General features: G+C 41.1%; 1 protein-coding gene and 1 long non-coding RNA gene across 3 annotated transcripts; one reads left to right on the forward strand and one right to left on the reverse strand.

The window, feature by feature from the left end:
- Window positions 1-34: 34 nt before the first annotated feature.
- On the reverse strand, window positions 35-7,995 carry LOC126637043 (uncharacterized). Its single transcript, XR_007628173.1, has 3 exons — window positions 7,845-7,995; window positions 6,556-6,917; window positions 35-763 (listed from the first exon to the last, which is right to left on the reverse strand). It is a non-coding gene; the product is annotated as an uncharacterized LOC126637043 (long non-coding RNA).
- Window positions 7,620-26,804, forward strand: TM6SF1 (transmembrane 6 superfamily member 1). Of its 2 annotated transcripts, XM_050309934.1 has the most exons (10): window positions 7,620-7,873; window positions 9,809-9,912; window positions 10,416-10,513; window positions 11,496-11,599; window positions 12,373-12,455; window positions 13,839-13,960; window positions 17,857-17,961; window positions 19,623-19,715; window positions 20,646-20,765; window positions 26,426-26,804. In XM_050309934.1, the coding sequence occupies exons 1-10, from the start codon at window positions 7,782-7,784 to the stop codon at window positions 26,615-26,617; spliced, it is 1,113 nt and encodes a 370-aa protein (XP_050165891.1). In that variant the 5' UTR covers window positions 7,620-7,781; the 3' UTR covers window positions 26,618-26,804. The 2 variants fall into 2 exon arrangements, with proteins under 2 accessions (XP_050165891.1, XP_050165892.1); XM_050309935.1 differs by lacking the exons at window positions 13,839-13,960; window positions 17,857-17,961; window positions 19,623-19,715; window positions 26,426-26,804 and having other exon boundaries at window positions 7,734-7,873; window positions 20,646-20,731.
- Window positions 26,805-27,369: the final 565 nt, after the last annotated feature.

Consider the following 27,369-nt stretch of genomic DNA (forward strand, 5'->3'; position numbering starts at 1 on the left):
GAGGGATCCGTCACACGGGATATGTCCCGGGGGATGTGTCACCGGGGATCCGTCACACGGGATGTGCCGCCCGGGATGTGTCACCGGCAGGGCCGTGTCACCCCACGGGTCCGTCGGGGCCGCCGGTGCCACGCGAACGCGCGTCCGGAGCCGCGGGGAGCGCGCAGAGCGCCGCGGCAGCCGCGGGGTGTTGATCGCGTCACCCGTGGGAGCGGGTAAATGCTGCGGCGATTGTGTTCAGGCACGTGAAACGCAAATTCGTTTCTTTTATAATGCCCTTTTCCTTGCGGTAACAGAGTTGTCCTCCTGTTTTCACCACTGCAACAATGCTGAGACAACGGTTGGCACATACACAGTCCTTACACAAGTACAGTGTGTCTCGACATTTCGTGCTTTGAACTTCTGAGGAGAAAAACCCAAGCAGGACAGGCATCAGAGGGGCAGTGTGGGCTTGTGCCTCTCTCAGCAGTCACCCCGTGTCACGTCCTTGGACCAGGCGATGTAGTGTTGTTAATTCGCTTGAATTAACGAGAGAAATGGGGTTGGGTTTAGTGAGCTATCGTGGTGGCTTTTAACGAAAGAAAGGGGAATAAGAAGTGTTTGTGTTTTCCCAGTCCTGTCAAACCTCTGTCAGTCGAGCAGCGAGGCGGACCCTCTTGCCATCTGCTGGGGCTGTGCTGTAAGGACAGCGGCGATTTCCATCGCGGGGCTGAGCGCTGTTTGTCATAGCTCCTGACTTGTCAGCATTTATGGAAGCGTGTGGCTAAAAGAGGAATAGAACATGTCACCGCTCTGCATTCAGGTTTATAATTAGGACAAAACTGAGACCAAGCAAATGCGGTCTGTTTCGCAGAACAAGTTTTAGAGAACCTTAAGCGAGATGGAAGCAATTCCAGCAGGGTAAACTATAGTGGGAAAGGGCACAGGAAGATATAGTGTACCAACCAGAAAGCAGCAACTAGCTTTGCACAGAGGCTGTATTTAAAAATAAAATCATGTTGCTGACTTAGAAGAATGAAGGTGTCATCTTTGCGCTTTCCTTGTCCCAAGGTGGGCAAAGAAGGGAAAGCAGGAGAGCCCCACATTCCCCTGATAGTTTAGAGACAGAGATGTGAAATAGTGATGTGCCACCATGGACATAAATGGATAATTTTCTGGGGGCATTTTTTGCAGTCATGGGGTGATCTGGATAATAATGAGCATTTCTGTATTTACTGTCTTTTTGCTTTTACCTTTCTATGTTTGCTCACAAGTTAATCTGTCAGTTGAGAGCCAGCAGCCATGACTGCTCCGCCTAGATTGAACCCCATTTGTAAAAAGTCAGCCTATTGCCAGTAACATACTAGAGAAAGTTAACAAGAACTGTTAAGGATTAAGGAAAAGGGGAAATGTACACCAAAGAACTAAAAGGAGGATGGCTGGGGCAGACAAAGTATGTAGGACAGCTTCAGGGATGATAAGAAGGCAATAATTATAATAAGGGATCATGAGAAGGCAAAGCTATGCAAGGCAGGAAAAAACACAAAGGCCTGTGAGATGGGCTGAGAAAGAAAACTGAGAGAGAAAATGAAGGGAAAGAAACAAAAATAAAAATAAAAGTCTTCAAAGAAAAAAAAAACCAAACCTAAAAACAGGAAAGGAGACAAAGGAGAAATGTGACCTGGATGACCATCAGTTCTGTTCAGCTAAGTGCCAAATGCACAAATTTAAACAGTTTTGAAAGAAAGCATACTCTTTTCAACATATTTCTTTCTGAAACAGGGTTTTTCTGCATGTAGACAACGACCCTCAGACATTTGTTTCACCTTGTAATCTTCGTGCTAGCTTCCTTTAAAAAAAAAAAATCAACCAGCTTTTCTTTGGCATTCTCAGTGGGTGGATCACAGCCATTTTTAAATGTGATGTCATGGAATTGTATTTACCAGTCAAGATCAGAAATAATATACAATGCTTTTCCCAAAAGGGCTACACATGAATGTCACTAAATTGCCATCCCCCGTGTGTTCAGGTTTTGTCCAGGAAATATAGCAGAAGTTAGTATAGAGAAAAATATGTATATAACATAAGCAGTTCAAGAAGAACTTTTTTTTAGGATCGCATGTGTCAGAATGGTTACAAATAAAGGGCTGCAGACAAAAGTTCAACAGTATTATATAACTGTGAAGGTTGTCCTAATCTCTAGCCAGCAAAACAGAAGGTCAGGGTGTGTTTTGAGCAGCTAATTTTCAAGGTCTGCATAATGGCCTGAGCAAGCCCGTGCGGACCTTCTGCCTTTTCTTCTGTGGAAATCCACAAAGGAAGTGCTCTCCAAGTTTTGGAGTTCCTTTACCTGTCAGCAGGTAAAGCAGGGAGAGAGAGGACAAAGTGGGTTTGCATGTACTGAAGAAGAACCAGAGAATGCTGTAATCAAACTGCAGGGATTTCTGAGATACCTGTGATGCCAGGGATGTCCCAGAGGCACAGGAGTGCCTGCCCAGTGGCCCTGGCCTTCCCTGCCCCTGAAATGGAGCCAGTTCTGTCAGAGCCATCAAAAGGGTTTAGGTTACTAAGGGTATTGTTTTCAATCATTTGTTCCTGAAATGATTTGAATTCTCCTCCCTTTCCTTCTTTTCCCCACATGAACTCAGCTTTGTGTATGTTCTAAGGAGCTGTTTGTTGTTATGATCAGAGGTTTTGAGCTGGCACATATTTTTACGGTGATTAGCAATTGTTCTCATAAGTGGTTAGCATCCTTTCTCTGCTTCAGGAGGGAAGAGAATAATTCAGAGTAAATCACAGATTTGTTTCTGATTAAGCTTCCTGGTTGGGGCCATATGATGACATCTTTTCCTTTCTATGCTCAATTAGATGCTTAAAATCTCCTGCATCTGATCCCTGCCACTGCTGTGAATGACAAACATGCATATTACTGTTTCCATCAGTGAATTACAGTTGCTCAAATTCATAATTTGTAATAACTATAGTTAATAAAAACTACAATAACAATGTTATTTCTTTGGGGTTTTTCTTGTGGTTATTGTTGTTTTCTTCTCTCTGGTTTGCATTTGCCTGTACTGTTTTGATGTGGGGTCTGCAGGTAACACACCCAGTTTTGGAGCACTGAGTTCATGTATGCACAGAAAACAGCCTTAGATCTGAGGAACACTAAGGGCAGGGATTAAGTATTTTCTTATGTCTTGTAAAGTGACAATATAACACTATAAAAAAGTCACAGTAAGAGCAATTATTGGTTTTTTCTGTTACAGATTCATCTGTATTCTAAAACTGCTAAATGTGTTGAGGCACAGAAGTTCTCCGGACAGAGCCCATATTTCCTACATTTCTACCAGGGTATCTAGTTAGTAGTTCAATTTCCACACAGTTAACAAGATTCTTACTGATAAGTCACGCTTGCCATTTGCAGTTTAAGACAAATAGTTACAATTGACATACTCTCTTTCACTATCATGCCTGTTAATTTTATTCTGACGTCTTTTTTTCCCCCTAAGATTATTGGTTGGTGAATAGACAGACTGTAGCACAAAAATCATCTCTGTGTTTAAGGTCCTGATATCCAATTTGTAAATGGGATGGACACTAATGACTACAATTCCCCTTTGAATGCTTCTTTGGTGCTGTGACTGCTGCTGGTGAATCCCCCCAGATCCTCAGCGGATCATTAATACGTGGCCTCCTGACCCCCAGTGCATACCATATGAGCTACACTTTGTTGCCTCTGGTGCCCCATGCAGTCTGAGATTTACAATACAGCATCATTTATTACCTCTTGTACCCTCAACTAACAAGGAATTGAGAAATAGAATAGATTGGCTTTACAGCTGTTAGAGGATTGCAGTTATGTGTGATCTAAGCTGCTCCCTCAGAAAATTAACACATTAACAGAAGTCTCAAATGTGAAGCGTTTAATTAATTATTTAATTCACATTTTAATCCATTTTTATCTTGTCTTTTGGTTTTACTGACTCCTCTTCCCTTAAGAAGTCACTTGCAAATTCAGGAAGTACACTTTCCAGAATGTATCAGCTTAGTTCCAAAAAAATTGAATGACACAAGTTGTTTTGTACTGGGATGGTATTTTGTAGCTGGCATCATAAAGCAATGAAGGCTTGCTGCTTGGCAGAGGCCTGTGTGAACACATGAGCAGTACTTCCAAGAGATATAAATAGTGTCTCTTAATCCTTGCATTGATCTTCATGTGCTTGCTTAAGGTTCAGCTCCCTACATTTGTTTAGATTAATGTAATTTTTATTTAAAATAAAGTCAAGCGTGTCTTGATATAATGTTCAACCCTACAATTTGTCATGATTTAACAGGCAGTTATTAAAGATAAGAGCTGTTTCCCAGACTAAAAGTAGACACAGAGACCTAGTGGCCAGTTAGTCTCCTACTTTGTAGCTGACCATTAATAAATAAGTATTTTTACATCCTCTACAATATTCTTTTGCTGGCACACTTACAAATGCCTTCCCAGTCCTGACATCAAAACTGATCTGCCACCCTTTAGTACAGAGACTGGGGAGAAACATCTTCCATATTATAAATAATGATTAATGGTCTAATCGAGAAGCTGACAAACATCAGCCCAAGCATATTGTCTGTGAGTTGAGCAGTGCCAGCTGAGGGGCCACACAAGTGGAACTGGCTGGTTGCTGTGGTCAGGATTCCCAGTGAGGAATCTGACATGTGGCATAAGGCTGATACTTGTGATTTGACGGAGAGTTGGGTTACCTGTTCTAAAATGACCAATTAGACAGAAATGATGTAGCTTCTGACACAGGAATGTTACAGTGAGGTAAAGGATCACTGTTTTTGGCACTGTGCTGCTGAAGGGACTATCTTTCAGATGAAATATAAGATCAGAACTTTAGGAATCTCTTGTCAGTAAACAGGATCCTCTGGTAATTTCTGCATGGGAAGGAGTCTTAATTTTCATGTTTCCATTACTTCATTTTGCTTTCCCAAACTTCATTGCAGTTTGTGTGGATACACATTTTTTTCAATCTTATCCTGACATCTCATATTGCTAAATAGTTAAATAGTATTTGATTTTCTACAGGTGATGACATCCACAAGTCTCATGATGGTGGGGGGGGAAGAAAAAAAGATTTTGCAACATCAAGAAACGAACATAATTATGTGACAGGAAGCTGAGAGGTTACACTTATTCTGGTGACAGCAGCTTATCAACACTGCTTTCATATAACACTTTGATTAGTAATTATGTTGCTAGAGACACCCTATTCCTACCTTCATTTTTATATCACTGTTCTGGTACATGTGAATAGAGGGTGGTGTTACAAACAGTTGAAGTTTAAGTTCATCTTTCCCCTTCCTCCCCCACAAGAACACTTAAAGTTGTCAAGAAATGCATGTGTTAGTTTTTGAGGACTCCTGGTTTTCAAGTGAGGGTGTTGTTCGATCCCTAAGATTGTTTGCTGTTTGATTTAATTTCTGACTGAAGATCAATTTTGCACTATGTACCATTGGGGAAGTTGGTCAGTGGTTTCAGACTGTGCCAACCAAGCAAGTTTCCTTTTTTCTCTGGAATTAGTTTCAACTGTAAAGTCAACAAGAATGCTGGGGAATTTTATTTTCTTCCTAAAGCCTGAAATAGAAGCCAGGATATTTTGGCACAGAGAAGAAAGGCCAGAGTTAGAAGACTCTGTAGCTACTAGAAGAAAAATGCTTCTGATATGGAAAGTGTGGCATGCCAGAATCCACATATTCAGCACTATCATGGGTGGACTTGAGGGCCTCCTCTGTCAGGACATGGAAAGGAACGATGGAGCTGGAAGGTTCACTAGTTCTTCTTTCACACAGTGAGAGATGAAAATGAAAGGGAAAACCATGCCCTTTTGAGAAAAAAAAAACAAAAACAAAACACAACACTTCAAACATCCCATTTCATGGGTCTTTTCTGCTACCAGATGCTCATAATTACATTTCTAATCAAAAGTTGATAGATTTCAACACAAAAGACTCAAACAATGCACCTGCACAGTTGAGTTGCTATGTGATTACCACAGGATGTGCCATGGCATTTTCTACTCAGAAGCTGAAATAGGACTTGATGAACCAGCTAGGTGCAAATCAGAGCTGTAATATGCTGGCAGAGGGGTAAGAAAGAAAGTGTTTGACTTTACAGACACAGGAACTGAGAAGCAAAGCTTGAGACATGAGTCTTGAGACTGCGCTGTGGCAGCTGCATACAAATAAGCAGCCTATACATTTGAAAGCTTGAGAAGTAAACCCGCTGTGCATTGAAAGGTAGGCATTTGGAGGTGGTAAATTTAGCCCTGACTCATCCAATGGCAATTCTGACACTTGGGTGGACTAAATTACTTCTAGGAGTTGCATCATGTTTTTACTGGATAGTTTGGTTGAGCATGGTTTAACCCATTTGTGTACCCATGGCCAGATTCTAGACCTTTCTCACTTGAAATAACTGTGCAAGAATTTGTTTGTATATAATATACAGGACGTAGATATAATCTGGGTCACCAAGTTCCTTTCAGAGGGAGGTATTACATCAATTAGTCTATTGCTTAAACTTACCAAATTTACTGTAAAACGGAAGATCCTTTGTCGCTCATGGCTGTTTCTGAAAACTAGTGAAAGTTTGTTCACAGCTTCATCCTTCAAATTAAAGAGTTCTTTCCTCTTGCTGGTGTTAACTCCTCAAGTATTTACAGAGAGCACTCATATGCCAAGCTCTTCAGCCTCTTCCTGACAGACAGGTGCCCTGTTTCCTCAGCCACCCTAGCAGTCCTCCATTGTCTCATTTCAACACGAGGGAATCGGAGGGGTGCTTTTACAACAGCGTTAATTCTTCTAGAAAGAGCTTTCCTGGCACGCTGGAAATGCATTTGCTGTTTTCTCCAGGCAACACAGGATGATCGTTCTCACTTGCCAGTGTCCTGGAATTAAACACTCAGTAACTTCTAGGAACAGTGGTTTTCATTTCTGTTTGCCTTGCACACAAGGCTCATTCCACCACTGACACTTTAGTGTTGATACCCATATATAAATAAAGTTTGAAGCCAGGAAAAAGCTGATGGATAAGGTCAGAAATATGCTTAACTTTTGCTAATTATTTTTTACTTTTAAAATAGAAAAGGTGAGTTCACATGTTTTTTTTCCCAACATTTTAAAAGCGCTAATGTCCTTGTTCTTATTAACTGTCCGTGTTCTTATTAACGCAGCTAAATACTGGTGCAAAAGAGATGCGTAATATTTTTAGGAGTTTCTCAGGAAGATTCCGCACCGGTCAGACCAAGAGGACCCTCTCTCCATCTACCACCTCTCATGAGCCCGGATCGGTTCCGCGGACCCCGCTGTCCTGCTGCCGCCGCCCCGGTACCTCGCCGCGCCGTCACCCGCAGTTAACCCGTGACACCTCTTTGGCGGCGCCCAGCCCGGCTGTCACAGCAGCCCCTCGGCCACTGCCGGAGCCGTGGAGGAGCTCCCGTCCCCGCGGGGCTGGACCCGCGCCACCCCGTCCCGCAGCATCGCCCGTCGAGCAAACCCCGACCGCGGGGCAGGGGCGAGGGGAGCGGGGTGAGCCCCGGGGGCGGGCAGAGCTTCGCGGAGCTCTGCGGGCGGCTCCGGTTTCCGAGGCGGATTTAACCTTCCCTGCGCGGGGCGGGGGGGCGGCCGCCGGCGATGGGGCGGGCGGCGGACCGGGGCCGCGGGGCGTGCGGGGCTGGGGCGAGGCGGTGCCTCGGGCCCGGCGCGGCGCTCGGCTGGGGCGAGCAGGGCGGCCGCCGCCTCCCGCCGCGGCGATGAGCGCCTCGGCGGCCACCGGCGTGTTCGTGCTCTCGCTCACCGCCATCCCCGTCACGTACCTCTTCAACTGCCTGGCGGCCACCGGCAGGTGAGTCGGGCGGCGGCCGGGGCGGTGCGGAGCGGGGGGGTCCCCACGGGTGTTTTTGTCAGCGGCGCGGGGCTGAGCGGAACGGGGCGGGCGGCGGAGCGGAGCAGCGGGGGCAGACCTCGCCTGGCCGCTCCCGGGTCCTGCCCGCGTCCTCTGGGATGCAGAGGGGGAGCCCAGCCTGGCCGCTCACCCCGGGACCCTCCACGCTGCCGGTGCCCATCACCCGGAGCGTGTCCCGAGCTCCGGTCACCCCGGGCTGGCGGTACCGTCGAGCGGACGGAGCAGCCCGGACGGTACCGCTCGTGCCGGGACCGGGGGCAGCCTCCCTGCGGCTCCCGGTCCGGGTATTCACAAACAAAACCCAACGAGTGGAAGAACTCGCCAGCCTCGGAGACCTCCCTCAGGCTCCCTGCAGACACCCCCTGAGCCTGCGAGTTTAACTAATAATGATCGTGTGCCCTCGCTCTGCCAAGGCACACGTTCCAAGGATAAGCGGCAGGTCTAGAAAAGAAAAGTCTTTCCTCAAGGCAAAAACCAGTTCACTTAAGGGTCTGTGTGGTATTTTGTGATACCAACAGTCTGGGGTGTTTTGCAACTACTGCACAAATATTTGCTTCATGTTTTAAAGGCTTTGCTACATGTGTTCCTTCCTCCTTTTCCTCCTTCTGGCTGATAACTAAATTTTTGGTTTCTCATTGCTGGAGTAATGTCGAATAACACATGCTGACTTACTTGATTCAATGCCAATATTTATTTCAAAATGATAGACTGCAGTGAAGAGTCACTGCAATATTAACAACTGTAACGGTATGAAGAAATTCATCACTGGGAAAACAGACTATCAGAAGATTCAAACCATGAAATAAATCAACAAGCAAGTACTGCTCATCCTGACTCAGAAAGTATGTGTGTATATATTCTGAAATATTTGGTCTTGCAAATTTTTTGCAATAATTTGAAGTCAAACTTCACTAAGGCTGAAATTGTCATAATATAATTTGTTTGTACACGATTTGTTTTCTTGACACAGAGTGGTACTATGTATAAAATGACGTATCAGATATTTTTAGCTTATGCATCTGTACTTTACCTAATTTTCCCTTCCATTGTTTTTCTTACACAAGCACAAAAGTTAATACTGAGGAGGACAGTCTTAGAAAGCTAAATATCATTTACATACTTAGAGCTATAAAACAATTTTAAATTGGTTTTCCTAGCTTGTCTTTGGAGACAAATTTGCTTTGTGCCAAAGGTTTTTTGTGCTTTCCACTATCATCACTTTACATGCACTAACATTATGGCTCCATCTCCACAAAAAGATCTTTTCCACTGAGCCCACCTGCACTGATTACTGAACCCCCTCAAATGGTCCTGCCTTGTAGGACCAGAGAGACCCCTGGTAGCACTTCCAAAACTGAACATTAAAGCTAGATCCATCATAGGTGCTCCACACTGCCACTCCTATTCCATGGAACTGATGTGTTTTATTTTTGAATATGTCATTTTCTGGGTAGATAATTTATTGCTGAGGTTAGATGAAATGGCCCCAATGATCCTTTTTGGCCTTGAAATATCTGTGGGTTTGATCTTCACCTCTCATTGGCCTTTAATTTTCCCATGATTTTTGTTTATTTTTGCAGATACCAGTATGAAAACTGATTTTAGCCTGACAAATCTAGACTCCTGGATATGTTGTTTATCTAGCTATTTTTGTATTTTCTTTTTTTAGCTGATCACGTGAAAATAGAGGCACATAAATTCTGCAGAACTATAAAATGACTACTGTGATGGACTATGCAATGGACTTTAAAATCTACCTTTATTAGAAGTTACTTTAAGAGTATGTGTGTTTGAGGATAGCTGGCAAGAACAGCTGAAGAAGCAAAATTCTGTCTTTGTCATTCTTTTAAACTTTTTTTTTTAATACTGTTGCAGTTCCTGGGTAATCGTTGCAGTTGGATTGCTGGTTCTGGTTCTTATTGCTCTGTTGGCTCGTGTTCTTGTCAAAAGAAAACCACCAAAAGATCCACTGTTTTATGGTATGTCCTGGTTATGATGAAGATAAATATCCTGTCCCAGAGGACTGACTGGCTAATTTGCTAGTAAGGTCTGCTATAGACTGCCATGGGTCATGTATTTGCCTTGCTCACCTACAAAAATGACATTTCCCTCTTCACCTCCTTTTTGTTGTCTTTTCTCCTTTCCAAGTGATGACTACAGTCAAGGCTGGTATACCTCATGTATCCAAGATTTTTGAAAGGCTGCCTAGTCCTTTCTGCAGGCACTGACTTTCCATGGAGGCTGTGCCTACAGCTCTACAGAATTTCACATTCCCCAGAAAAGCTTCCTAAGAACTGCGTTGACTAACCACTAATTAAAAAATACTGAGCTATGTGGGAAAGTCACATTGTGGGTTAAATATCTGTGACCTCAAAGTAGATGCAACCAGTTCAATAGATCTCTGTCTGACTGAATTTATCAGACTGTGAAGCAACTGTATGATTTCAAGTCTTTATTAATTTTTTTCTTTATCTGATTACAGTTTATGCTGTATTTGCCTTTACCAGTGTAGTGAACCTAATAATTGGGTTGGAACAGGATGGGATTATTGATGGATTCATGACTCATTACTTGAGAGAGGTAAATAATAGTTTGGCTTACAAATGTAAATAAAATCTTCACTATAAATAACTTGGTGTAGTATTTGTCACACAGAAATAGCCATTCATATAAATACACATTCAATGGGTCTTCTTGAATTTTGTCATTGACCTGCTTTGTTATTGTTATGGACAAAATCTTCTCTGACCTGAAATCACTGACTCATTTGGGAAAAAGAATGTACTTTTCAGACTCCAACATTATTTCACTTAGTTTAAGTAACACTGTTCTGTATTAACTTCTGAGAAATGGATGGACTGCACGTCTTTGCAGAAAGCCATAGACAGCACCCAGGAGTGGAGGAGTCTGGCAGCACTTAAATGTGTTACCAAGAAGAAAACAAAATTGCTGTTTTACTTTTGCCTAATCACTTTACTGAAAGGAATTAAAGTAGAGTTAAAAAATGATGATGCCAGATACCTAGTCAGCAGAATCTGTTGGCTGCTGAATATCAACATCCACCAAAAATAGCTCAGTAAGAGCTTGATATGAAAGTCACTGAAGTCATTGAAAAGATTCCATGAACTTAAATGTGAAATGAGTTGGACCTTACAAGGTTATACGTTGGCATCAATATATTCAATACTGTGGTAGATCTCTAGGTTGCTAAATATATCTACATTTGTTCCATGCTAAATGTATCTTTATTTTGTAGCTTTTATCACTAAAATATGGAAAAGTCATATTTCTATAATGTAGCACAGTAATGCTGACAGTCACACATAGGAGTGCTCCCTCCCATCTTGCCCCCTATTTTGCAACCCTTGAACTCTTATAATTATAGCTGATCCTGCATACATCAGGTCTGTGCTTGGAAATGTGTATTGTCAGTCAAAAACTGTACTGCTGGATTGGAAGAACAACAGTAGCTTTTCTGAACTTGTTTTTTGCTGTTTTTTATTAATTATTTCTTATTCTTCCCCTAATCACTGAATCTCTTTTAAAATTCATGTTTCCCTAGGGTGAACCATATCTGAACACTGCCTATGGCCATGTGATCTGCTACTGGGATGGCTCTGCCCACTATCTGATGTACCTGTTGATGGTGGCAGCTATTGCATGGGAGTAAGTCAGTTTGATTTGTGTACTGTTTACTTTGCTCCCCTTCTCACAAAACCTACAAAGGGCTTTCTTTTCTATGCAGTGTTTAGATTTTTCTTTCAGGGCGGTTCCATGTCTTGGGCCAAAGCATTGCTGTTAAAATTTCGTTACATTCAGGAGTTATACCCTTGCCAAGTTACCCTCTCTCTCAGCTGCCTAAGCCCAGCAAATGCACATTAAAAGCATGTGTGAGAAAAACAATTTGTTTTTCAAAAAACAAGTTTAGCATAGGAATAATGCATTGCTTAGCACAATGATGATCTCTCATCCATTTTAGAGAGTGTAATGAAGTTTAAGAGAAAATGGTTATTTCTGGAGATTTTTATGTTTCTTGCATTTGAATAATGAGTTTGAGAAAGCAAGTACTTGAATTCCAGAGACTAATGTACCTGCTGGTTATAGAAGCATTAACAGTATGGAATTAATTATTAATTCTTTTATAGTCTGGTACAACCTGTGATGTGCAAACTCAGCCTTCAGAGGAGCGAAACATGACAGTAAATAACTGAGTATGCCCAGAGCCTGTACTGTTCATGTGATAACCTTTAATCTTCTCACACATGAATGTAGGATTTTTCCATATACCCCTCTCAGAGGCAAGAATCCCCTGTTGACTTGTGGTACAGATTTTAAAACCTTTACATACTAAAATACAACCATGGCAATGAGTATAATATTTGGGGTAGGGGGTTTATTAGAAAAGGTGCAATAATTATGCTGTTCTCTTTTTTAAACAGACAAAGCTATAGAACCATTGGTCTCTACTGGCTAGGTTCCATTATCATGAGCATCATTGTCTTTTTGCCTGGAAATATTGTGGGTAAGGAAGTAATTTATATGACTAATTTTTTCCTGTGAAGCATTTTCTAAATTCAGCATTAGGCTATCTATATTTTACTGCAGTCTTGGTTCGTTGCTGTAATAATATGAAAGAGGAATTTTAGGAATATCAGTAGAGAGATGCAAGATATTTTAAAATCTAAATATGAGGAAGGGAAGATGAGAAGAAAAAAACACAACCCCTTTCAATTTCCATTGCTCTCAAGGGGAAAAAAAAATTGTATTTTGTTATACCTGTAAGGCTTCCATCTAAATTAGGTTTAAATAATGATACGAAAAGTGTGTCTTAGTATCACAAGAATATAAATCTTATTTTACATCAAATTTCCAATTTACTTAAAAATCTGACTTCCCAGCAGCTCACAAGAGGCATCCAAATCACCTTTAAAAGTAAAACCTGGAATTTATTCTGTTTTCAACCAAAATTTTACATTCCTAGATTTCTAATTTAAATCAGTGCATAGTTGTGCTGCTAGAGGTGAGGATTGTAATAAAAATATTTACATCATTATTACAGGCAGGTGATCCTTTAAGTGTGCAACCCTCCTCAATAAGAGATTTCCTGTTTAGCTGAGCTTAAACTGATGAAAAATTGACAAATGTTCAACTGAGAAAAATGTTCAGATGTCCAAAGAGTTTTTAAGTTTTGGGAAAACTCACTTTGGCCCTACTTTTTACAATGGAGGAGGAATATTCACTGTGCAGGCTGGGCCAGCCCAGTGCCCTCCTTTGTAGATGCACCACAGAGAAAAAGGGCAGATTCAGTTCAGCAGTATCCCTTCCTCTTCCCTCTAGGGAAGGCCAAGAAGCTTGCTCTCAGGAGCATTCCTGCTGCCTTCCTGTCTGACACAGAGGGTAACCAGTGTGAAAGACACGATTTTCCTGATTTACCTGGGCTGAGGATAGATCTCTCAATGTTTTGTCCTCAGTACAGGCCTGGAAAGGGAATCAGGACTTTGGAAAGCAAGTGCAATATCAGATCTTGCAAAATGGATGCACTTTTTTATTTCCATTTTTAGAAGAAAAAGGTCTCTATCTGAAACAAGTTCCATTGAGAGATTTCAAAGCTGTCCCATCCTGTAGGATTACCTGGTGCAGAGTGACAGGTGGTTTCCCATCTCCCCAAAAATCCCTGATTTCTGAAATGGCTTCCTGTCAAATAGGCCCTCCCTTACCTGTGACTCTACCAGTAACGAGCACGTGATTTTCAACAAGACTCATGTGTTTCTTTAAGAGTGATTTCTAATGTTTTATGTTTACATTACTATAGCTGCTTCAGATTTGATACTACTTAGGATATTTTTTAATTCTTCTGCAACACAGCTTACAAGTTCTCATAAGTCTTACAATAATTCTTTAACAGGCAAATATGGAACAAAAGTGTTTCCTGCTTTTTTCCTAAGTGTACCATATATCTGCCTCCCCATATGGGCCGGGTTCAGAATTTATAACCAACCTTCAGTGACTCAAGACACTCCAGTCAAGGTAATTTTGTTGTGTTTCAGTGCTGGCTACTGTTAGGAATGCTGAAATATGCTGGCTGCGTCCGGTGGGTTTTATAGGTCCCTCAGAGAGCATGGATGTACTGTGACTGTTCTGACAGTTGCTGTTGGGACAATTGCTGTTGGGCTGTGTAGACACTGCAAAAATGTCTGTACTGGAGGACTATTTCATTATGGTGGAATAAAGAGAAAGAATCTTATGTTTAGAGTAAAGAACCCTTTTCAGGTGTAATTGTGTTTCTATCTGTTCAGTTTCTGGTTTAGTTTTTTAACTGATGAAAACACTGACCTATACCAGCTTCATAAAGCACGACAAGATCCTATAGAAACACTACAGGAAAGTATTCTTCTAAAGATGACTTACAGATTTCATCATTTAGTAACTATTTGTATATGCTTTCTGCAATATTAGATTTTACAGGTGAGATGTTGTACACAAGTGGGTAAGAAAATTATTTACATGCTTCTTATTAAAAAAAAAATCTGTAAAAATGTTTACTTAAAACTCCTTAGACTTTTGCCTTTGAATTTACTAGTTGGATTGTAATAAGATCAGCTGAGCAATCAAAACTGCATTAATAGTTCATGCACTGTTTTACAAAAAAAAAAAAAGAGAGAGAAAAATTCCCTGTAGTACAAAGCACAGAACAGATCTTTTAACTGTTGATTGCTATAAGCAAGTTTATTGCCACAGCACTCTGTATCAGTTGTAAGCAACAGAACTGATTAATATTTTTGCATCACAAGAGCTCCTGAGTCTCAGTCAGGTTCATTCAGTAACTGGAAACATAGAGCAGAGGTGAAGGATTAGTTCCCATTCCAGAGTCAGGGGGCTGTCAGTGTGCACAGGAAGAGCCAATGGCAAAGAGTAACAGCAGGTGATGCATGGACAGATTTTACCAGAGATGTATGAAAAATAACATCCATCCATCCATCCATCCATGAGTCTTCAGTAGGAAAGGGAGGTACAGACAGATTTTCCTCTCTCCTGAAATTTGAAGAACCACTACAGAATCACAACTTTTAGGGCAAATCCCTATGAAAGGCAAATTAGGGGAAGTCTTCAGGTGCCAAACCTTCTTCCACTCTCCTGCATAGGCTTATAGGAAACCATGTGTCCCATACTAAAGCAACCTGAGGTGATTGATTTAAAGGAGTCAATAATTCTGGACAGAAACACATTCTTTAGAGTTGTGAAGGGAGAGAAGTGTAGTTAAAGGTAGTGATGGTAATTTTTGCTGTATATATTGGTGAGAACAGCTTTTGCATGGAGGACGGACAAAGATTTCAGTTTGTTTTCCTAGTATGAAGAACACCCCAGAAATTGGTATTATAGGAATTACATGATAGACTGCTTATTTGCTGGAATACAGCTATGTCTCCTATGCTTGTCAGGAGCTAAACAAATCAGTTAGTTAAAAACAAACAAAAAAAATCAACATGGGAACAGAGGCAGTTTATCAAGTTTTGGGTGTTTTCTAGTAGAGGTGGGTGCATGGGAGCAGAATGGAGTTATGCCCTCATCTGGAACTAAACCAAGCTGTGCTGCAGTATTTCCAAAGCCCAACAGATTTATCTACAAGTATATTAGCTCAGAAAAGCTTAATATAATTTAAAATTCATTAACAATTAAAACACAAATTCAGATTTGCACATGAATTCTGAAGGGACTTTTGCAGACAGCACACAAAAATTATTCTGATGCCTTAAAACTGATCATGTGAGAACCCCCTCAGAAGTTATGGAAAATAGCTTTTTCCTGGATGTGAGAGAAATTGCAAAGCATGCTTACCCACTTCCTTGATACACAAAAGAAACTCTGCATGAGATCTGAGCAGAGTTCAGTGTTGCTTGCAGTAAATGGGAAACCCATGGCCAGCCTGCTCTGCTTGGCCAGTGTACTTAACATGTAATTCATTTTAGCATTTATTGATGTGGCTTTGCTGTGTAAAAGAAAGGCAATGAAAAATTACCTTGTAGCTGAATTCTGTCAGCAAAGTGCATTCTGTCTTTCGAATTCTTGCTTCTCCTTTTTTTTTTTTTAAGCTTTGCATTTTTATTTTGTTTGCACATATACACAGATAAAAAAAGGTGTGAGTTTTCTGTACCTGAGCAATTTCACAAACTTGAACTACACCAAAGGTTGTCTCCACTTATACTGGCTTTGTCTCCAAACTCTCTAAGTACAAGGTGTTATTGCAGCTTTGTAATTAGAGTAAATATGGACATTCATTTAATATTCCTTCTGAAAGGAGGAGTTATACATATCTATATCTAGACAGATAGATAGATAGATAGGTAAGCCTCTTACTTAGTCAAAAGTAGGAAGAGAATATATCAGCTTTCCATTATCCTAGGTAGCTACATCTGAAAATTATTTGTAACTCAGCGGCCTTGGGAGACCTTTGTCTTTCATAGGAATAAATATTAGAATATAGACATTCTTTGCAGTGCTATTATAAACATTCTTACACTGATACTGTGAGTACTGTGAAGTGACACTGTACTGCCAAAACAGACCTGTTATTTGTGTTTGAAAGGAAAACAAAGGTGTCACTTTTTTTTTTTCCTGAAAAAGATCCTTTGAAAGAAAAACAGAAAAGGCATTATGATGGCCTATGTGTTTACAATAGCCTTGTTTTTGTTAGCCTAGAATTCAGATCTTGTAGTTTTTACTCAGGAATTGTGCTTGCAAGATTGTTTCTCCTGTTTCAATAACTTCATTGTGAATATCTTGATCCCGAGTGCTTTTAACTGTGCCCTTGCATCCTAATTATTGCTTTGTGCTTTGGAGACAATTCCACAAGTGTATAACAGGAAGGAAATCAGTTTTTTCTTTAGCTGTCTGCATGCCAACACACAGCTAATAAAAAGGAAGGGGAAATGAGTAATACATATACATGGGGAAGTTTTCTCTCTGAACTACCGAAAGCTACACTGATGTGCTTACAAATTTGTGACTGCAGAAAGTGCACCTCGAATTATTTCCATGGGTCTTGTAGGTTTTACCATGAAGGCAAAGGAATGACTTTGTTTTTTCCAAGACACCTTGTTAGATATCAATGTGGCCTTTGCTACCACAGGGTGTGAAGCCCTCATATCAGCCCCTGCAGAGCACTGGGGGGATTCCTGCTCTGACATGAGGAAAGAAGCCATGGAGAAGTGCTTCAGTGCCCATCAGAGGAATCTACAGCATAAAGTGATGAAAGAATGAAAGGAGGGGATTCCACATACTCCACACACACACACACACACACACACACACACAAATATTAAATTCTCTAGTTAGGCATTACATATTAAGATAAAAGGTTTGCTTACTGAACTCAGCAGAGGACTCAACCAGCCACAGAAAAGCTTTTATTTTATGCCAGTGATAGTCCATTAATTTCAATAGTGTCACAAGCTGCTGAAAACCAGCATTCGCTGTCAGCAATGAGATGGACCCAGTCCTTTTACAAAGCATACCAGATTCAACTTCATATGTTTGAGACAAACTTATGGTTCCAAGTTTCTACATAGGGACATTCAGGAAAATGAATTAATTCCAATTAACAAAACACAGAATTTTGAAAAAGTTAGTTATGCTGCTTTAAAGCTTTAGGTGATTGCAGAGTTAGAGTATGTTCACTTGATTAAAGTTGCTTTGAAATGACACTAATTTGTATTGAAATGGCTTTAATTGGATCCATCCATTTCTAGAGTTTACTCAGATTAATTTTCCTCACTAAACATCCTATCAAGTTTGAAGTCACCTTTTTAGATGCGGAAATATTTCTGAAATCAGTGGCTAGAAATGACGTTTCACCACTTCACCCTCGTAGTTAAACATGTCACATGGAACTGGGATGTACCTACTAAACATGTTCTGTGTTGCAGGTGGTTCAGGAAGTCCAGAAGAAAGGGCTCTTAAGACGACCAATAGATTTAATGTTAGCTGCATATCTCATCTTAGCAACGGGATTTTGCATATTTAGGGGCATGGTAAGTTGAACATATTTTAATACTCTGGCCTCAGATTTTCCGTCCAACTTTTAAATTTGAGTCTGTATGAAAAAGCATGTGCACTGTGGTCAAGGGAAATCCCGTAATGTTTAGGGTTCAAATATTCATGATAACTCTTGGTGCTTTTGCTTCTCCACTTTGTGCTGTGTGAAGCATGTTTTTCAAAAGGAGGTACACAATCATGAGAGTAAATAGCATCCCAAGTGCAAATCAACACAACCCAAAACTGTTTTCATTGGTCTGTTGTTATATTTACAGCCAAGAACGTGGAGACAAACCAACTGAAGGAGTTCTGTATTTGTGTTTTTCTAAACAAAAATGCATATTTAAAATTATATAGGAACTCAAATTAACTTACACTGCATGAGATAGAAGAGAACATTTCCACCTAAAAGGCAAAAAAATTATCCATGTTACCTGAACAACACACGTTTCTACTTACCAAGGGACAATTTTAAAAATGTTTGCTCTCTAAGTATAGTTGATTGAATTAAAATTTCTGAGGGAAGGAAGCAGTACTGATAATGCTTTCTAGAGATAAATTCAGTAGGAGATAAGTGTAGAACCTTGTCAGCTCTAGTGCATTTTCTGTCTTAAGCAGAATGAAACTTGTGTGTCATTCAGTGAACAAAGCTTGAACGTTTATCCTTTCTAGAATAACTCAAGAGGTGGCGATAAATACCCAAGCAACATTTTATTTACCTAGTGCAGATTGTCCTTCTGTAGTTGTGCTGCTCACGTTACTCTCCACCTCTTCTGCTTCTCTGAAAACTGGCCTCTCAAAACCACTTTTTTCTTCTACTTTGTTACAGTCTGCTTTGTATTGTACAGATCATGCTGCTTCAGAGCACCACTGACAGACTGCTAGAGTGATACAGTTTTACCTGTAATTTCACTGTGGGAAACATTATTCTCATGGTCTAAATTGGTTTTGCAACCCCATTTCATTTCTCAGAGGATTTTTTTTTTTTTTTTGGTTGATTTTGAGAGCGTGGTCATTTCCTTATAGATTTCCTGCACCAAACAGGAACTGCTTACTGGCCTTACTTATAGAGATCAACTGAATTACTTCTGAAACTGCGTCTCCCCATGTTTATCTGGAACTTGTTCTTTCTATAGGAATGTAAAATCCAATAATCTTCCCTTTGCTACTCTCTTAAAAACTATTACTACTTGAAGTAACACCTGGCTCACTGCACTGCTCTCCATTGCTATCTTGTCCCAGTGCAGCTCTTCTTGGACTACATTCATAGTTTACTGTCCTAAACTGGGTGCTTAACCTGCAGTTTCCACTCTTGGAGCAATTTTCCATTGGAAAGTACATTTGCTGGGATCAAAGGTTGTTTATCAGAGCAAATCAATAGCAATTATAGTTTTACTACAGCATAGCCAACTGACCAAATTCTCTTCCAGTCAAAGTCTTTAAAGCAGGCTGACAGCATTTCCTCCCAACCCCCCCAGCAGGACCTGAGAGGGGGCTGCATTTCACCTTTTAATTGGTGATCACAGGGATCACCTCTGTAAGCCTCCAGGGTAGCAGCGCTGCAGACCACTAGTGCATCTTTAGGGCTGGTAACAGATGTCAGGTTGGCTGGTTTTAGAACAAATTGTTCACAGGAAGTTTTGAAAATTCTCCTCAGATTGCCCTGGACTGCCCTGCTGAACTCTGCCGCCTGTACATTCAACTGCACGAGCCCTACATAAAAGACCCTGCTGCCTACCCTAAGCTTCAGGTAAAGCACTGACCATGGAGAAGAGTGTGTTAAGGAGTGATTTGTAAACTGGTGCAAAGATGAAGCCCTGGGTTTCACAGATGAAGTTCATGGCAAGTTAAACAGTATTTCCTATTTTCCAGTATAGCCATTACAGGGCACCAACTCGTCATTGTGATAAACTTCGATTCAAATTGGTTGCCTAGAGTAACACACCCTGATTACTCAAGGTTCTTGTCATACAGTCCATCAAACAGATCTGCATACTTTTTAAAAATGTTCATTCCTCTTCCTTAGAAGGGCAAAGCAGACTTTCAGTCTGGAATAATGCAGCAAGAAGGGGCGCAGTAGGATTAGATTTCTTAAGCTCACATTCAGTTCTGTCTCCAGTGACACACTCCTTGAAACAGGACACTATACAAAAAGCATTGCAGATGAGGGAATGTTGTGCTTTAGTTTTGGAAAGTTTGAGGTTGCCATTCTCCTGCAAGCCTGGCTGCTACACATGGACAGGGCCTATCAGAGGATGCAGGGGTGGGCAATGAGCAGAAACCAAGGATCTCTTCTGGACCAGTTCTTTCTGGGAAAGGGGTGGCTTGGGTGTATCTCCTACCCCCCAAATGAGAGCACAACAGAGCCTGAAAAATGGACACCCATGTTATGTTGGACAAGGAGTTAGGTCAAGCCATGCTTAATGGGGTAGGAAAACATGTCCTAGGCAAGGAGGCGACAGCCATCAGTATTAGGGGAGGCCTTAGGGTAGCTGGATCCCATCAATAGTATTCAGGTGTGAAATTCTTTCTCAAAGTTAGAGCTGCAAAAAGGCCCTGGAATCACTGCTGCCAGAAGTGTAGTTTTGAGTAGTCTTAATCCCTCAGTAAGCAGCTGGCTGTTTTTCAAATGCATCTCCCTCACACTGCAAAGCAACTGATGTTTGTGTTTGCAATGCAGATGCTGGCATACATGTTCTACTCGGTGCCATACTATGTGATTGCTCTGTACGGCCTCCTGGTGCCTGGCTGTTCCTGGATGCCTGATTTAACCCTCATACATGCTGGAGGACTAGCTCAGGTATTTCTTTGCAAAATGTTTGCTTTTGAATTACAAGTTAATAAGTAGAGAGACCTATGGAATAAATAAGGGGCCCAGGGCTCGATCTTTCCTTGCAGGTTTTGTGCTAACGTAACTCAGATCAGTTTTTGTATCTGTGAAAAAAACCTTAATTTAAGGGAGTGGACAATCAAATCCATTACATGTCTCTAATGACCACATTCTTTCTTCAGCAGACTTCTCTCCTTCTGCACAATGTTTTTGTTGTGCTCATTTAAACCTTATTAAGCACCATGCACTCTCTAGCTGGGACCATGAAGGAAGCCTGTGTTAGAGCTGTGACAGTCAACCACATAAAGAAGTCCCAAACACAGCAAAGCAGCACAACACATTGTTTCCACAGTATATGTTGGATACCTAGGCAGTTTGAAACATATAAATGGAAATAAGTATCTACTGGTCACACAAAATGTACAGTATCAGTTCATGATGAGGATACAACACTGGGAACCTCCTGGGCCACAAACCACAGTAACACCCACATATGCTTGTATTGCCAAAGGCAGACCAATGATAATTGCTTAACTCATTTCCTTCTGATTCTCTTAAATAAACAACCACAACAGTGGTTAATTATTAGACGGTGCTGATGCTTATGAGGAGACTGACCAAAACAAAACAATTCAACAGGAACTGGTAAATGACTTCTCATGACGTACAGTTATGACCATTAAAGAGTTGAGACACAGGGACAACTGATTTGTACTGTATATAGGAAATTAAATGTGCTCTGAGCATCGAGACAATGCAGGAAATATACAGAGAATCCTGCCACAATAGTGAGAACACAGGGACACAGCAATAAGTGTAATTCAAATACCACTATTAGACAAACACAGACCAATGCTTTGTTCCTCAGGCCTGAGATAACAATCATGAATACAAACTACAATCCACTTTAACTGCCTGGTAAGATTGGTAGAGTGACATTTTCTGTTTATGAGCAATTATCACAGAGAATAGACTTATTTTCTTTTTTGTCTCCAAACAGTTTATAGAGAATCTTGAATTATTAAGTGTTATCAAAACAGAATCTGGCAAACACATTAACGAGGAGGTTTAGATGCTTAAAAGGTATTGTAAATATTATAAAACTGTGTAGCCTAAATGTAATCTAGAAAAAAAAAAAAAAAAAAAAAAGAAGCACAAACTAGCTAAAGCAGGCAGAAGCAGTATCAGAAACTTTTCTTTACTGACAGATTACTCAGGCTTCATAAATTCTCCAGACAATCAGGAAAGAAACTACCCCTTCAAAGATTTGGTTTTTACCACAAGAAAAAGTAAACCAGAAATCAAAATGTGCTGATCATTATGACCTTGCAAACTTACCAGAAAACTCAGCCTCCCTGCCTGGAGGTGATATTTGTTTGCTGTTTTTTTGGTGTGTGGTTTGTTGTTTTTTTTTTTGTTTTTTGTTTTTTGTTTTTTTTTTTTTAATGTTTCCTGTAACAAACACTCACTTTTTTTTTAAATTATGTTTTATCCCTTTAGATGTGTGATGCAACGTTTTGCTCCTAAAGTCTAAAACCCCTCTGTTGTTCTTTGTGGTTTGGCCTCAGAATGTCAATTTGTACATTAGATTAACACTCAAAAGTTCCCATTTCACTCTTTAAAGCTTGTCCTGGCAGCTGCAAAAACTGTGGGCTGACAAAAACTGTGTAAGAGAGCTGTATGTTGCTGTGTACTCCCCATATTTTATCTTGCTTCAAAAACCCCACATTTCTTGACATCTGGGAGGGTTTGGAGGCCTTTTTTTGGTAGTTTTTACTTTAATGCACTGCAGGATGAACTTGAGTCATCCTACAACTGAACATGATTTAATTGATTTGACTTGATGAACTGTGAGCAGGCTGGGATGTAAAATGCATGTCACAATGAATTGAGGACTCTTTCTATATTTTTTTTGGGTTTTGCTGTTTTGAGGCAAAAAACACATTTTCAGGTTTGTTTGCTGTTTTCTCAAGTTAAAACGTTGTCATTTATCATTCAAACACATGTAGTTACTGGAACACATTTTGCTTCCTATTATGCACAAAGGTCCCATAAAGGTAAATATCTGTTGGTGGAAGGAGTGGGCACTGCTCCCTGGGAATGAACCATCCTACAGATGGGGAACGTGGAGACTTCAATTTTTATTTCTATCATTATGATGTACTTTTTACAAAAACAAGTCACAAAATACCATGTGATGCATCCAAACTAAGAACCTCTAAAAGTGCCTACTAGCCTTTCACACACAGAGACATATTTATTGTTTTTCAGAATTACATGTAACTCTCAGCTTGAATTACTCTGTTACTAACATTTAGACTCCAAAACCACTTATGACCCAGTAATTATTAGATTTTCTGAAGCTCCAGGAGGAGCTCTTTAAATTTCACATAAGTACCATGAGCTCTGGTTATACAAAAGGGTTAGAACAGCCTATGAGCTTGATGAAATTGGTATTTCTGTATATAAGTGAGCCATGGGAGAAGGGATGAAGAGCCACAGCCTTGCTATCTAAAACCATTCTATCTCAGCAGTTCTCTGTAGCCCATTTCTCTGTTTTCTCAAACGTGGAGAATTTTCCTCTACCCCTCTCATAGTGGTATTTTAATCCTGCAGGTTTTGGTGGCTAGTTTCTGCAGTGCCTCTTGTCTACAAGGGACCCTAAACCCAAGGAATATATTTCTCTGGGTTACTCTCTCCAAAGTTTATTTGATGCCTTTCCTTAGGCTCAGGAGACCTGGTCCAAACCCTTGACAGTTACAGTCTTTGCCTGATTTTAGTCAGTCCTAAAGAGAAGGCACAGAGTAAATAAGGACTCCTAACCTTTTTCCAGGCCCTTCTCTGTCCCCACCTGGAGGGCTTTCTTGACTGCAGGGTTAAGAAATATTTGAACTATTGCCTATGATTAGGCAACAAGGCAAAAAATATTGTAAAATAATCCAAATTCAAAGTACTTCCTATGGACAAGAAGATTAATGAGCAGTAGGCATACACGAACTGCAGTTGCCAAGCTGAGCAGTGCCATAGCCAGCACCGGGCAGCTTCCAACTGCTGTGGGAAGGCGGGATCAGCAGACTGGCCGAGGCTCCAAGGGTAACAAAGGCTGTATGTTAGATGTGTAAGGCTGCCTTGGAAAGTTACCTGAAACATCTCATTTGGTTGATTTCTCAGCCAAGGTTTAGGGATTGGTTTGAGACTCAAAATTCCCCACTTGGAGAGGGTTCAATAACAGAAAGCACCAAGGAATGGCTTGTTCGCCGAGAGGCCCCGATCACAGCGAGGTAGCACAACAGACTTGTGGTTTCTCTCACTTAGCACAGCACCAGCCTGTTGCACACAGGCACAGAGCTCTGTCTTACAGCTCCAAATTATTGACTTGGTGCAAGTCTGCCTGGTACTTGAAGGAAGAGCAGGACTGGGCTATCGGTGAGTGAGAGATCTGCTTTTAAGATACGCTCCCTGGCACAAGGGAGCAAAAACAAAGAGGGCAAAGAAAAAAAAAACCAAATAAAAAAGCATCAGCAGAGAACAGTCATGGAAATGAAACACACAAGATTAAAGACATAACACAACTCTACAGAGGCAAATCAAATAAATTAAGAAAAACAGTGACTTTAACGGACGTAAATATCCTCCCTGGTAATGAAAGGAAGAAGCAATGTGTAACATTGAAAAACAAGTCTAATAAACAGTAACTTCATTATATATGGTGCATCATCAGCTAGTAAAAATCTTCATGGGCTACAGACAGGACACGTTACTGCTTTTTGGTTTTACAATGCTCAAAGCTCACTAATGTGCCACAACTCTTGTAAGAGACAAGACCACACGATAAGGCTTAGATACTCAAAGGCATCTCAGAGTCACTAAGAGTTGTGGGTCTCTCAGAAGTGTCCCCTTACAGTTCTTTCCGACAAGGTTTACTATGAAATATTAGGAATTTACTGACAACTTACTATGATGCATGGCTGGCCACTCTCAGAGACAGGCAGACCTCACAGTCCTCCACAGAGAGTAGGTAGCTTAGCGTCTTATTTACCCCAGAAGAGGCTCTAAAATGCTTCCACGAGGTTGTCAGTGTCTAGGTAAACACCAGACACACCAAACCTCCTCCGCAGCCCGATGGTGGCTGGTTATCTGCCTGGGAATCTGCTGCCTCATGTAACAAGAGGGCTTTGGTGCTGAGCATTAGTGCTCTGGCTGCTTGGGCTGAGGGGGCTTCCAAGGCCAGGAGAGGTAGCAGGGATCTGAGCCCACCCAGGAGCCAAAGGCAGGTCCTGCCTGGGACAGGTGGGAACAAACAGGCTGCAAGAGGCAGACTGAATTACGAGGCCAATATAAAAAGGCTGCTGACAGTGTGCCCCTGAACATCTGTTTGCTGTGTAATAGCTATTTACAGAAAGATGCTAAGTGGCACTCTGCTGAAGTGTGTTTGTATTTGATTTCGTTGATTATTTCGTTTCCTGGCTCAGGTTTGCTGGATGAGCTCTCCCTATTCAGTGGAGGTGGTTGGAATCACCTGAAAACCAATTTCCTGTTCTGTTTTGATGGATGGTCTCAGCCTAACCTTTTGCTGGGGTGGTGTATTGAAACACCTGCACTGTATTTCCCCTTCTACTTTGCAGTGACCAGAACTGTGTTCTTTGTGAGTTTAAAATGACTCCTGCTGAAGCCAGAACAGAGGAAGTGATTTGGCCACAGTGTACTCCTCTGTGTTCCTGATTCTGGTGTCTCAGTGCTTTGCTTATGATCAAATTGATATTTGTCTTCTCAGATCTCCTCCACTGCTAACTAATTAAATAATATTAATAAAAAAAGGACACATAATAGTTAATGTAAATGAGCTGTGGCTTGAAATATCAGGTAACAGATGGAAACAAAAGACAGTGACTATCCCGACACTTCTATCTTTAAATGTTTGTTTATGCTAAAAATATGCTTCAGGCCAGCAAGCTTGTCTGTGCCTGTAACCTTCACTGCATGCTCAACCTATACTTCAGAACCACCCCAGCCCAAAAGCTGAACATTGCAGACATTTTCTGAAATCATCAGGAGTTCTGGGATCAGAATCTGTAACACTCTGCGTTTATGATTAAAAAAAAACAAAACCAAATTCAAACCAGAATTAACACAGCTTCCAAGATTTTACTCTCTAACTTTATTCAGACTGTCTGTCTGCTTATACTAAAGCCTAATGCAACATTTCCAGGCAGGTTAGTGCGAGTCCTACCCCCTGATCGGGCTGAGCACGAACACAGAGCTCTGTGGGGATGCCACTTCGGTGGCCATTTGCCTGGGGAAGGATTGTGGAATCTCTTGCAAAAAGTATGACCCAGAAGCCAAGGGAGCAATCCTATACCTGATGCATCAGTGCCACCATGTGCATAAAACACACCTCCTACCATGCCATTCATGGCTCCAGTTATGCCTCTTATACCAAGATAATAATGATTTTAGTTTAGGCTGTATTTTTATACCACTGTGCAAAAGGATGATATATAATTCTGGAATAAAAGGGCTGGCTTGGAAAATGTCACTGGAGATGCAGTCTTGCATGCAGATTATGCCATCTTTCCAAAATATACATCAGCTTCACCTTTTTTAATATAAACATTATATACACACCACAGGCTCAATTTTCCCATATTGGTGCTTCTCTTCATGCTCGAACTCCTTACATCTACAGAGTCCCAGAAGAAGCAAAAGAGTTTTTCCTGATATTGAACGTAATGTATGGGATTCTTCCCCAGCTGTTCGCTTACAGGTGTGTCAACAAGCCAGAATTTTTTATGAAACCAAAACAAGAAGAAAAAACAGAATAGCACGACTGTTTTCAACTCCTCTCCTTGGCTGTGTATATAATCGGGTTGGGATGTAACTGAACTGCTCAAATGGAACCCAAACAAAGTGTGTAAGATGTGTAAAATCGCACAACTGTGTAAAGCTGCACGATCTGTTTTGTTTATCCTACTCAAAAAGGGAAAATAAAGACGACTGCCTTTAGCACCATTTCTCAACATTGTGACTTTGCGTGGCAGTGGATTGCCAGTTCCCACAGCTATTTTTAAGTAAGCTGCTTTGACAGTTTTAGAAATACTGCATGAAGTTAAATAATAATAATGATGTCAGTGTTTAGCCTCCGCACACAGAAGACTAGCAGTGCCAGCAGTCCCTCCACAGCTACTGTGGAACATGAAGGTCAGCATTGTGAAGCGTGAAAAATTAACATACATAACTCTGTCACATGCACACGTTTTATTTGTCAAAAAGTATGTCTTGTGGGTCAGCCTTGTTAAAAATCCCAAGAAATCTTTTAAGAAGCAATCAACTCTTACGGTAAGACTCCATATATGATAAGCAAATCATATGGTTTTGTTAATTCTCTTAAGGATTCACCTCTGCAAGGACTGCTCACCAGCACCTGCAGGAGGGCATGGAGGGCTCAGGATGGTGAACCCCTGGGCTCACGTAGTTCGTGCATTTTCAGAGAGGAGGAGTTTTGGCTGTGCTCTCTGCAGCTACTTTTGCTACCGCTGCTGGGTCATAAACAAGCAGCAGCAAACACAGCGACCTT

The sequence above is a fragment of the Myiozetetes cayanensis genome, unplaced genomic scaffold (genome assembly GCF_022539395.1).
Source record: "Myiozetetes cayanensis isolate MyiCay16 unplaced genomic scaffold, myiCay2020 scf14, whole genome shotgun sequence".
NCBI classification, from domain to species: domain Eukaryota; kingdom Metazoa; phylum Chordata; class Aves; order Passeriformes; family Tyrannidae; genus Myiozetetes; species Myiozetetes cayanensis.